The sequence below is a fragment of the Saccostrea echinata genome, unplaced genomic scaffold (assembly GCF_033153115.1).
Source record: "Saccostrea echinata isolate AGI-Se365-2 ecotype Australia unplaced genomic scaffold, CSIRO_AGI_Sech_v1 ptg000001l, whole genome shotgun sequence".
In the NCBI taxonomy this organism is placed as follows: Eukaryota; Metazoa; Mollusca; class Bivalvia; order Ostreida; family Ostreidae; genus Saccostrea; species Saccostrea echinata.
Genome location: NW_026889750.1, coordinates 29,218,562 through 29,231,842, shown reverse-complemented (window position 1 = coordinate 29,231,842; position 13,281 = coordinate 29,218,562). Strand labels below are relative to the sequence as shown.

At 31.8% G+C, this 13,281-nt stretch overlaps 1 protein-coding gene across 1 annotated transcript; it reads right to left on the bottom strand.

The window, feature by feature from the left end:
- Window positions 1–10,226: 10,226 nt before the first annotated feature.
- LOC133175647 (uncharacterized) lies at window positions 10,227–12,540 on the bottom strand. The gene is made up of 3 exons (XM_061310791.1): window positions 12,336–12,540; window positions 11,699–11,842; window positions 10,227–11,305 (listed from the first exon to the last, which is right to left on the bottom strand). The coding sequence occupies exons 1-3, from the start codon at window positions 12,517–12,519 to the stop codon at window positions 11,142–11,144; spliced, it is 492 nt and encodes a 163-aa protein (XP_061166775.1). The 5' UTR covers window positions 12,520–12,540; the 3' UTR covers window positions 10,227–11,141.
- Window positions 12,541–13,281: the final 741 nt, after the last annotated feature.

Genomic DNA, 13,281 nt, shown 5'->3' with positions numbered 1-13,281 from the left:
ACCACTCATCAGGAGTAGTTTAGCGAAGTGGCTAGCGTGTTAGTCTCAAAGGAAAATGATACTCAGGATTTTTATTGCTTAGGGTTTGAACCCAACGAATACCACATTTTTTAAAATAGCAAATTAATTTTTGGCGAGAAAGAATTCCTCAGAAAAGTTTTGTTTATCATATTTCATAAATTTCAATAATGAGAACTTTACTCTAAATACTTTCACAAATTAAATGTGATTTTTTATATATCTGAACCTGTAGGCATTCTGCACGCCTTGTTGACACATCTTTGTTTAACAAGATTACATGTATTTCTTTTCATTAGACCTTTTGTGTTCTCAGCTCAAAAATAAAAAATTGCACAATAGATACGTCACAGTGGCTATTGGTTAAAGTTGTTATTATGTTGTCCAGAACATAAGTCAGGACGATATATTGTTATTGTTAGACCTATTATTTTGTCCGAACATTTTCTCGGACATGTCCTAACAAAAATTTACTATAGCAAACTATAGTTTACTATAGTTAACTATAGTAAATACTTTGATACTTTGATTTACTATCGAACTTTACTTTAGAACTTTTTTTTGAGATTTCGATGCTTAAAATCTCTTAAATATAATACCAATGAGGTAGAATTCATAAATAAATTATGAATATACAAGTAATACTTCCATTTCATATCAAAGATGTGTTTGTATGAAATTGAGAACATAAATTTAACAATTTGAAATCCATAGTAAAATTGCTTTGATTTACTATAGTAAAAACTTTGATTCACTATAGTCAAAACATTGATACTATAGTAAACTATAGCATTTTTTTGCTAGGGTGACTTGGATAAACTTATTGAAACCTTTTAGAAATGACGATCAGCAACTCTAGATGTTCATTTAATATTTTGATTTTTAAAATCTGACCACCATTGTCATGGGAAAAAAAAATGTCAACGAATATTCTTACGGTTGCCTTGTAAAATCTTTGTGAAGTTTCACATTTACATTAAAAGATTTAATACTGTTTCCATTGCCGTGGAAACGGTTGGACAATTTTTTTTCCTCACAACGCACAGTGCACAGGTACTGCTGTTTCATGATCATTATGTATGGATCATTGTTTATGTCCATTGTATAAGGCGCCCGATTGGTATTTCTTGCCATTTAGTGATATCACCTATTTAAAAAAAAGTGATATCATTCATTCAAATTGAATAAGTGATGTCACCTACTCCGATAATTTTCACTTATTTCAATATGTGATATCACCTTTTCGAATTGGTGATATCACCGATTGGAAATGAGTAGGTGATATCACCCTTTGACATTGATGGTATCACCTTTTTGAGTTGAATAGGTGATAACACCTATTCGAATAGGTGATAACGCTTAATGGCAGTAAATACCAAAACGACCCCACATACTATTGCTTGCAAGAGCTTACCTTCTAGTCTTAAGATTTTTCATTATTTGTTTCATATTTCGATATTTTACTGATTACAGACGTTTTTGGGCAATTAACAAAAATGGGATGACTTCAGAAGTCTCTAAAACATCGAATAATTTTTCTTATTTAAGGAAGAGATTGCAAGGGTCCGTGAAAAAAATCTGCCCTATTGATTTTTCTTATTTTTACATATAATTTGCTTGACGTAAATGGTATCATAATATGAAAATGTCAACCATGATCATCAGGATTATAAGGATGATATGGTTGCCATGGTGACCACAGTTTTTCAATATTTTGACATTTATGTGGTGAAATTTTAAGTATGCCATACAGGTATCAAAATTGAAACAAATAAAATAATTTTCACCAGATATTAAATAATATGCTTTATATTAACTGAAAATAAAAATTGTATCGGAAACTATTGATAGATGTAGTAATGCCACAGTTGCTTTGGGGAGTAGCCATTGTACGTTTGCAGTAATATTTTCACCCCAAGAGCAGTTTTCAGCGTCTTGACAAAAAATTGCCCAATGAATTTTCCCAAAATTAATATATTTTGTAAAAATTATAATAAGTGACTTATGGTTAAAATATGAAGTGCGGTCATCACATTCTTTTAGAAGCTACATGCATTTCAATAACCCCCCACCCCTTCATTAAATATTAAAAGATTTCATAAATTCTAATCTGATGGTTTGTAACTGAACCTTTAATATGCATAATCTGTTAAAAGACTCTAAAAACAATACGTATAGATTAATAAATATTTTTTTTGAAAATCTTGTGATGGTTGCTCATTTTATACATAGAGCAGAATGATAAAAGTATCATGTACACAGAAAACAATAATATGCACATTTTTTTTATTTTCCCATCTCCAAAATATTCATTCAGTTATTATACATCATGTATCAATATAAATATATACATTCTAAACCAGTGCACAGTGGTTCGTGCACTGAACACTCATCGAGTTCTCTGCACTCTGACTTAGAATCGGAAAGGGGGGGGGGGAGGGGCGTTAGTCACTTGAACACATTGAATGAATTTTCATAGGTTATTTCAGAGAACTTGTATCTGCAATATATACAGTATATAAAAATCCTAGCTATTATCTTACATGACATATTTTAGTGATTTGCTATTTAATATTTACATTTGCAAATATTTTTCCTTCAGATTCATTGCAAGTTAGAAAACAGTTCATTTTCTCATGAACTTTGTAAGCTTACATATCTCCATTGTGACGTCATAATGCCACACTTGACGTCAAAACTATAGTGCAAACTGTTTTGTTTCAAAAATAATCGTTGAATGACATTTATAAAGGACAAGATACATCGTCGGCTAAGACCCCTTTTTGGCCCCTGGTTTGGGATGTCTTTCAGAATGATGCCAACAGTTTATCAATGGAAACCTGTTGTCACCCCTGCCACAAAATGAGTATTGGTTCTTAGTTTTGGGATACACAGAGGTCACAGGAAGGTAAGAAAATATGTACATTTCCGAATTTTCTCATTTAAATGCAAATTTTCATCGATTTTACAGCACATTTTGTTTAAGAAAACATAGAGCACAAGCTTGCCTATCTACCAAATATATATATTCCATACACTAGTATCAGGTGCATCTTATGCATAAAAATCTCAGATAGGCAAGCTTGTGCTCCATATTTGCCGAAGTGAAAAGTATCTCAAATTTGATGAAATTCCACCAGAATCGAGGAAAATTGGGCAAATGTCCTACTTCTGCACCCTCTTGTGGTTTCCTTGTAAGCTGTGAATCAAAATTAGTGTTGGTTTTAAAACAAGCATCATTGCATCATTTTAAGTTCTTAACTACAAACTATCACAATTTTAACTGTGTTCTGATTTTTACTTCAAATAAGGGGCCAGATTCGACCATTACCATACCTTGTCCTTTGCGCTTCATGCTCACGCGGTTCATGAAATATGCTGACGTGAAGCGTCTTTGTTCATGTCCTCGTGAATTTTCAAAAATTAAATTCATTTTTCAAATATATTCCTGTGAGCATGATGAGTTGAAATGTTTTTTTTAAATGTATATGCTCAAAATAATTTTCCCTCTTTGGTATACCTGGTACCTCCGTAGTTTGTCAGAGTTAACCTCTCTTAATTTCGCCTGTCATTCTTACACGCGTATTTTTTGCTAGATTTGTGAAAACTTGCAAAATGAAACTTTTCTTTTCTGTCAAAAGAAGTGTGTTGAGTTTCAATTTTTTCCAAAAATTTGACTACAACAAATGTTTACGCAATATATGTGCCGATGATTCAATGTTTACATGGTCGATGTAAGCGTTGAAAATGCTCGAGAAGATCTTACAGAGGAAAAAAATTTCCTCTGCGATATTTTTAAAAATACGTACATGTCCAGCATGCAACCTCAAACTGGTCTATACACCATTATAATCACTGAGAAAATCACGCCGTCTGAAGCTTCTAGGAAATGAATATCTATTCATAGATGTAGATCCTATAGTAAAGAAACCGATCTCAAATAAAATTTTAATATTTTAATTAAAACTAAAGGACATGAAGGTCCAGATATTAATTGAATTTATTAATGAAAGATTTCAGTGTTCAGAACTACGACAAAAGCTAAACATGTCAAAACGAAAAACACATGGCGTCAACGCTCTTCAACACTCTACAACATCACATTTTTATCTTATTCTTTCTCTGTTTTAAAATTATTGCCACGAAGACCTTTTGTCATGGGCGTAATCATAACCACGCTCCTTATTCTGGAAATAGTTACCGTAAATCTTCTTTTTTTTAAACATCACATGAGTCGATCACGTGACGCCGCATCCTTAAATTGTGAGGCACTTGTGCTGTATGTCTGAAAATTACTTGTATGTACACTGTTTAAATCTTTAGCTTAAAAAGTGCATTCGGACGCAACTTAATTCAGTGGTAGATAGACATTGTAAACAATTCTCTCTCTCTCTCTGGATAGTATAAGCGAAAGTAAAAAGAAATCTGTTTTAAAACAATGATGCATTAGTAATATCAGAATAGAAGCATTTCCACATTGCGTACATTGATGTCGATAAAAGTTGTCAATTTATTATAAAAGTTATCATAAAAGACATTTGAAAGATTTAATGCTAAGAACAGATCATCGCTGTATCTTCCATATACCTCAGGTGAGCATTTTTATCCAAAGGCCTCTTGATTTATTAATTCTTAATTTTTTTTATTAAAAAAAAAAAGAAATACATATATATCTCTAATAAAATCTACTAGGGGTCATTAATCTACGGGTCCAGGAAATGCTCTACCAAGCCCCTATCTTTACTCTTTTCAAAAAAATATTAACTGCTGTAAAGGAAAAACTTCAGACGTACTATGCTACCGCATATTCTAGAATAAGTGTAAACCAGATGTGGATTCTCAAAAACTCCAAAGAACTTTAAGAAAATTTAAAATCATCAATTTTTTCTTAAGTCAATAACTTCAAAAATTACGACCTTTCTATACTTTATACAATCATTTCTCAGGAAAACTAGACTTTCTGATATCATTGATAATGTTTCTTCAATAAAAATAGAACTAGGAATTTTCATATCTTCGAATATGTTGTGTTTGGTAATCAACAAAAATTACTTCGTTAAAATCACTCTGATTCCACACTGAAAAGGATGCTGGAGATCAAAATTGACACATTCATGCAATCTTCGGAGACCAGGTCTTCAAGCAAACTATGAGTAATCCGATGGGCGCTAAATTTGTCCCGATTTATTTACCGACCTATTTATATACCTATGCAGCATAATTTATCAAAAACTTCTACTTAAAGCACTTGCAATGACCTTCAACTCGACATTCAGATATTTTGACGACATTTTAAACGATAAAATGCTTTCTTTGATTGTTGATATGGGAATTAATGTTGCAGCTATATTGCAGAAAAAATACGTAACCCGCGTAAGATGGCTATGTAATTTTAAATGCGATAGCTGCAACATTTTAAATTCCCAAACTAACAAACAAAAAAGGATATTTTATAGTTTATATTCATATCTGTACAAAAAAAAATCATCTAATGTAGGATGAAGTAGATTAAATTTTGTATTTTTTTTTATATGTACGTCATTGTACGTTTCATTGATGGAAGAGCCTCTGTTCAAGAAATCTTTACAGGTGATATGCTTATTGCTCTTTACTGACTGATAAACAGCAATGGTGTTCTTAAGAAATAAAGGAGAAGATATTCAGTGAATGTAAATATTTATCAATTAACAATAGTTACTTCCATTCATATGTCGACTCAAGATATCCCAGTGAACTTGAAATAAAAGAGTCCGCAACTTTTGTATCATATTGGATGTTTTACTGACTATATATAGATGATTAATGTCAAGTAGCAACTATATTGTATGACAAGTGAAATGACTTAGGTTTCCATCGTCAACTTTCCTTCTTGGATATTTTCGGTTGGGTGAACTTCTACATGTACAGCTATTAGTGACTAAAAATAATTAAAAAAAAAGGGTTTGGAAACCAGAAATGCAAAAATGTAATAACTATTATAAATGAAATTAGTTACTGGATACATTAAATACTGAATTTTTTAATGGCTCAAAACAGAAAGTACTGCCTAAATGTATCATATTGAAATTGTATTTAAAAAAACTTTTGATAATGTTCATACTGTAATATGTGAGACCTTCGTGGTAATTCTATATTGTTAGCGTTCATAAATTTACAAAGCTTAAGCAACATTTATTATGCCTTATCTTAACTCAGATTTGGTTTACAAAATTTTTAGTATTACCTTTCGTTTTTGATAACATCCCTTATTTTCGATCATTTGATTACAAATTTAATTCTCTAAATTCCGTCGTAAATATAGTAAAATAATGCTTTATATTAAACTACAACTGTTTATAATTACCAGTAATTGTATTCTGTTCAGTATAAACGCATTCTTTTGTATACATCTATGTGAAATCGTCATTTTACCGCTCGCGAACTACTGTTTACTTTAACGATATGTTTTCTTTGTCTGACTGACCGTTTAACTACTTATCTTGACACTTGCGATTCTGCTGCCTGGTTTTTCATTATTTAACTAATATGTTGTATATTATTTTTACCTTGAATTATTGTAATATAGTTCTGACCACAGGTCAAACTTTACAACAAAATATAGTCCAGGCTATAACCTTAGAACCTTTTGATATTAGGATTTCATACTTAAATTGTAACATAGAGGGAAAACATTTACACAAGATGCACCAAAGTTTTGACCTTGACTTCTTTCTTCATTCAAGGTCAAATTGAGAAAAAACACCTCCAAACCATAACTTAAGAACCCTTTGACATTATAACTTCAATCTTGGAACATGGAGAGATGGTATTGAGAAAGAGTGCATGCCAACAACAGTTTTTATCTTGATCTTTTTGTAAAGTCAAAGTCAATCTTTTACATGAAAATAGAATTCAGGACATAATCTGAGAACCCTTTGACATTATGAATTCATATTCGGAACATTGATAGAAGACACTGCCACAAGATTTGCTGCATCAAATGTAAGAGGAATTCTGGGAACCAGGGGTTAGTAGAAAAACATCATTTTCGACCCCCTTTGACTCGAAGGGTGAAAATGAAAATTCCGAAACCTTCTTGCACATCTACAGGACACCAACAATCATCTTCCGAAAGATGATTAGGCTACTGCGTAAAATGCAGTGGGAGTTCTCGTAACCAGGCTTTTGTAGAAAAAAACGTCATTTTTTGATCCCCGTTTTGCCCCCAGGGTGAAATTGAAAATTCCAAAACCTTATTTCACATCTATAGGACACCGCCTATCATATTCCAAAATATCAGTTGAATTCTGCTTAAAATGTAGCAGTAGTTAGATTAAGAAGAAAGTGTGACAGTCGGACGGACGGACGGACGGACCAGGGTAACAACAAGTTACCCGAACTTTCCAGAGAAAGTGCGGGTATAAAAAGTGTGTGTGTTGTTGCATGGTTTATCGTGTAAGGTCTTTATCCAATACTTATATAAATCTGAAAGTATTAATAGTGAAAATCTGGTGTAAGGTACTTCTTACAAATAACTGTATTCTTATATCTTCTTTTGGATACCCTTTTCATGATTGTGAAAATGAATTATACTCGAAACTTGATCGGACAAGGTGATCTTAGGAATTAATTTCTGTAGAATGAGATTCGGAATATTTAGATCACTTAAGATTTTATTAATCTTATAATAAAATTTATATCTTTAAACGTGTAAAGAAAGATTGTTTGATACCCAGTTTAGGATTGTAACGCATATTTTGAAAATTTAAAGTATCGTCGGCGGAATTTTTTTGAAAATATTTTATTTGAAATACAGAGTTAAATTATACAAACATAAACATATATATGAACATAATCTTGTCATAGTAGTATTCATTTAAGAGAGAGAGAGAGAGAGAGTGTGTGTGTTTGCGGGTGAGTTTATGTGTGTATGTGTGTGTGTGTGTGTGTGTGTGAGAGAGAGAGAGAGAGAGAGAGAGAGAGAGAGAGAGAGAGAGAGAGGATGAGTGAAAACAAGAATGTGGGTAAAAGATAAAAAGAGGAGGAAGCAAAGCTAATTAAAAACAGGGTTCATTAATGTAAGCATGTCGTATGAAATGCCATTTTTGCCAGGGGGTGTTAAACTTATTTATTTTTGCATTTCTTGCCTGAATTTCAATGAATTTTAAAGAAATTTGAAGTGATTATGAAAACCATTGATAAACTTTTGACAAATATTGTCAATTACATAATAAAGCTAGTAACCTGAATGCACACTTAAAAAAATCATTATATAATAGCTGATGCATCTTGTCCTAGGTGTGATTACCATAATGAAGATAATGAACACTATTTTATGAATTGTCCAGCAGATAGCATGCAAAGAAATAAACTTAGAAAAACTTACATGGGAGTTCGGAGTTTTCGTATCAAACAAACTGTAACATTACAAATAATATGCAAGCATATATCAGGTTAACAAAACGTTTTTAAATACATTACATTTTGATATATATTCTTATATATTCTTATGTATATTCTTTTTACTATATGCTATTTACACAATTATGTGTTATGCTTAAATGATCTGGATTTGTGTGTGTGGGTGTATGTGAGGGTGTGTATGTGTGTGTTTACTTGTATTGTAATTTATAAATGCATTTATTTTGTAACCTTGACTTCTTGTATAGAGAGGGTATTTATAGGCATTGCCAATACTGTATAGACTGTAACTTCTTACTATTCAATATAATTCTTTGAAATTTAAGACACTGGTATGTATTTTAAGGCACTATAAGAATATAGATCTTAGAAATCTACAAAATACGTGCAAGCACGTGTGCTGAAACCTGATTGGCTAACGTTGTTAGTATTCATAACTTTCTTAGTTTTTAACGAAAGAAAATGAAATTCAGAGTATGTTTACTTAATATAAGTTCCTACATTATTCAAACATCAGAAATGAATATCAGGACATGCAGCCACGTATACTAATTTCTGACTGGTTAATATTCATATTGCTGTACTTTCTATGTTTTCATGAAATTCTTTGAAATCTGAAAGGGAGCTCTTTATAATGGCATTTTATGAGATGATGTACATGTATTTGGAAATTTTTGAAACCTCATGTACTTATATCTGATTTTTACTAAATTTGCTCATTATGCTATATTTGCATTGTTATTTCCCCCAAAACACTTTGGAAATATATTTTAAAAGTTTCTTATACAAAGATTTACTTAACTAATGAAACTGATAGGGAATGGGGCCATAAAAAATTGGGGATAGTCGGGGGAACATCTGTAATGGTTTCCGTTACAATAAGAGTTAGTTCATTTTGTCGTCGAAAATTATATAGAAAAGAAAATCTGGCTCTTTAAAATGCATATTTTTTTGCCCTAAAATATGTAGCTTTATTAGCATGAACTGTTTTTCATGCTTAATATCTGCTTCAGAAATCACGTAGATTAAACAAAGAAAGTTTTAAAATATATTACAGAAAAAAAGATTTTATTTTGCCAAAAATTACACGGCAAATGTACATATGTATAAATTATTGTTTTAAAAGAATTCATAGTTATACCCTATATATATATATATATATATATATATATATATATATATATATATATATATATATATATATATATATATATATATATATATATATATATATATATATATATATATATATATATATATATATATATATATATATGTGTGTGTGTGTGTGTATATATATATATACAGAGAGAGAGAGAGAGAGAGAGAGAGAGAGATTAATAGGGGAACGCATAGGTACTGTTACTCAATGTTTGGCATGTTGCGTTTATTCGAGGCTATATGTAGCTATTATAATCTAAAAATGTCAAAGCTTACTCTAAGTGAAAAAGAAACTGGTGTTCGTTACTGAGACGAAGTGTTGCGGCCTATTGTTCTTCCTTTCCGCCGTAGAGTTGGCGTACATTTTGAGTTTCAACATGACAATGCTCGACCCCACACGTCTCACATTAGCAGGGTTTTTCTGACGCAGAACAACATCATAGTGTTGCCATGGCTATCCAAATGTCTAGATCTTAATCCCATTGAACACCTCTGGGATGTTCTTGGGTGAGGGATCGTGATGCCCCACCCCAGACAGTTGATGCCATGTTCTAGGCTCTCCAAGAAGCTGAGATACAGAAGTTTATACAGAGTGTTCATCAACAGAAAGTGATCAGGATAAAGGGAGGTCACACTTGTTACTAAAATTTCACTTGGGATGCACATATTTAATGAAATATACTTCATCAAAATCCATTGACAATAAAGGAAATTTCACCATTAAAGGGGCCTGGACACAGTTGCATTATTTTTATTTTAAATTCCATTGCTCTTTCAAAAAATAAAACCAGTTAAATGAATTGAACTTACATGAATATTCTTAGAATTAAATGACAACGACATTCTTCTTTACATCATGTCTAACATCTGTTTTTGTAAACAGGGCATGAGCTCTGTTATTGTTCATGTTTACGTTTCACCGGGTGTGTTCAATTTGTTAAACTCTGCACGCATCACTGAGCACGGACTGACAGTAGTGGTGAGTTTGTTTTGCATTCTCACCATTGCTACTCTGAATTTTTTGGATTATAGTCTTAAAGTTTTTCATTATTACACAATAAAATTTCTACTTTTCATAAGTATTAAGGATAACGTTTACTTTGTGAAAGTGCAAAGATGTGTCAATCAAACGAGTCCCAAAATTCGTAGCTTTAATAATTTCCAGATAAAAGAAGTTTCTGAAAACGCTTTTATTATATTTCCATGTGAAATGCTAGAGCAACATACTAGTCACGATATTATACAGGAAATTTGAGAAAATATTAACTTCAAATCTGTGTCCAAGCCCCATTAATACATGGGTTCCCATAATAATTTCCATCAGTTTATATATAAGGCTGAACATGTTTAGCTATGTATAAGATAGATTCCCTATACGTTAATTCTTGGATTCCTTGTTCTAATTCACCTCATTTGAAATGAGTTTTGTTTCTTAAAGGTTCAAACACTCGTACAATGCAAAGTTAGAAACACACAAAAGACAAACAACAGCAGCTCAATTACAATTCATCATTTGAAAGTCTGTAGCAGAACAATTATTGTTGCTCAAAGGTTACATTGTTTTAGGAATTCTTCATCTCCAGAATAAAGCATATTCCTGAGGCAATTGCTATCAGCATCCCAATAATACAAAACGCAAAGGCAAAGTGATAGTCGAAAAGATTGGAATTAGCTATGTCTCCCTGCTTTACAGCATATATAACAATGGACAGTAGAGCACAAAAGGCTGAAAGGAGAGAAATAAGATGCAATTAATGAATTTGATTCAAATTCCGTTTTCATGGATGTTGTTGAAATATTTTATTAAGACTGCATGTTGTGAGATATCATGCTTTCTAAAGGGATTCTGAAAATGAAATAATTAAAGACTACAATAAGGAATGAAATTAAAATTGTACGGTATCAAAAGATTTTATTTTGAATCGGGATTTTATGCATGTGCTTGTTAGCTTGATATTATAGGATTCATAACCTACGGTATACAATCACAGTAAAGAATTCAATAATTTTCTTTTATCTTTGAATAATGATTTAAAAGGACTGTTGGTAAGGAATCCATGATACTACCTGCTTCCGTTTTGGAATTATTTATTACAGTCACTGTAAATTTAACACTTACCTCCCACAAACACTGCGCCTATGGCAGCAAATAAGATAATCTTTTTATCTTTCAGGACAAACAGTTTTAGAGCAGAACACACAACAGCAGCTAGATAGCAAATAAATGCAAGGACGGCAAACGCTTGTGAAGCCTTGAGCCAATCTGAAATATAATGAATTATTTGTGTAAAGTCATATTGTGGGAATTCTGTTAAGAGGAAGAATACCAAAAGAGAAAGCACGAAAAGGTTTCAATGTAATGTCATACAAATTGATTGGAATGATATAATTTTGTTTGTTGTGTGTGTGAGGGTGTGAGGGTGTTTTTAGTGTGTGTGAGGGTGTGCTTTTTAGTGTGTGTGTATATGTGTGAGGGTGTGTGTGAGGGTGTGTTTGTGCGAGCAAGCGAGGGTGAGGGTGTGTGTTTGTGTGTGTGTTTGAAAGATTAATCTAATTTATCTAAAATTCACAAGTTATCGATAAAATGTTCTTAGAGTTTTCAATTAAGAAGGAATTTATAAAGATAACGTATAGAATAAATTTTAGCTCTTTGGGAGTCTGTCGATTAGATTAAATGATATTGTATGAAATTCTGCGTAGTGGTATTTCAATCAACTTATGACCTCATAGACCCATAAAACAAGTTTTGCCTTTACCTGCTGGGTTTGTAATATCTGCACAACCACTAGAGAAGACACCACAGACTTTCCAAAGACCATAATGTACGGCTCGTGTAAAGCTATCTGAATTAATCCAGTAAGGTGACGCAAACCCGATAAGATGGAACACGAAAGCAATTATTGCCAAAATGAAGCCAATCAGCATAGCCTTGATCTCCATGACTTCAGTATTCAGTCCTGTTAAAAATATATCATCTTTACCTGTATAGCTTTTCAAAAAACATATTATATCATAATATGTAATGTCCTTAGAAAAGTTTTAACCTTTCACTTGGATACTGTAATTTTGCTTAGCAGACATTTACAATACTTATGTTAAAAAAAAATGAAATTCTTCTGAAAGTGGAATAAAGAAACTGAAATAAAATGAAAGCCTTTTCAAATATTCGTGTATAAGATATGTTTACAATGATATTTGAAAATGATGGATAACATTGAACGTTTTGAAATGTACACTGTTTAAAGCTATACATCTTACGGATCAAACAAATTGGCATTGTTTGATAACTGACGTTCCAATGAAATTGTATGCATTCAAAATCACCATTTTGTGTGTTTATCTTTATAACCCTTTCATCGATTTGCAATTTGGCGTCTCCCCTTTTAAATATAAATGGAGAAGGGACCTTAGCATTGTAGGGATGGGCTTTAAATGCCATAATTATTAAATCCTTTTGAACGTATCCAAAAATTTGGAATTCCACCAACCCACGCCCAGAAGATAAGCTTTATGAATAGAATTGCAAAATGATCAAAGTAATAAAAGGTGGGGTCAAAATAAAATCCATTTTTATGAAGATTGAATCAAAATCTTAAAGGAAAATATTTACATTTGCGGTGCTTTTCTACTAAGCCAACTGTGAAATTGATTTGAAAGCCATTTTTGTGTATACTCAAGCGTATAAATATACATGGAGAAACT

Coding starts and splice junctions, on each gene's coding strand:
- LOC133175647 (XM_061310791.1), bottom strand. CDS start 12,519: ATGGAGATCAAGGCTATGCTGATTGGCTTCATTTTGGCAATAATTGCT. Junction 11,843..12,335: donor AGATATTACAAACCCAGCAG/GTAAAGGCAAAA, acceptor ATTATATTTCAG/ATTGGCTCAAGGCTTCACAA. Junction 11,306..11,698: donor AGGCGCAGTGTTTGTGGGAG/GTAAGTGTTAAA, acceptor CTCTCCTTTCAG/CCTTTTGTGCTCTACTGTCC.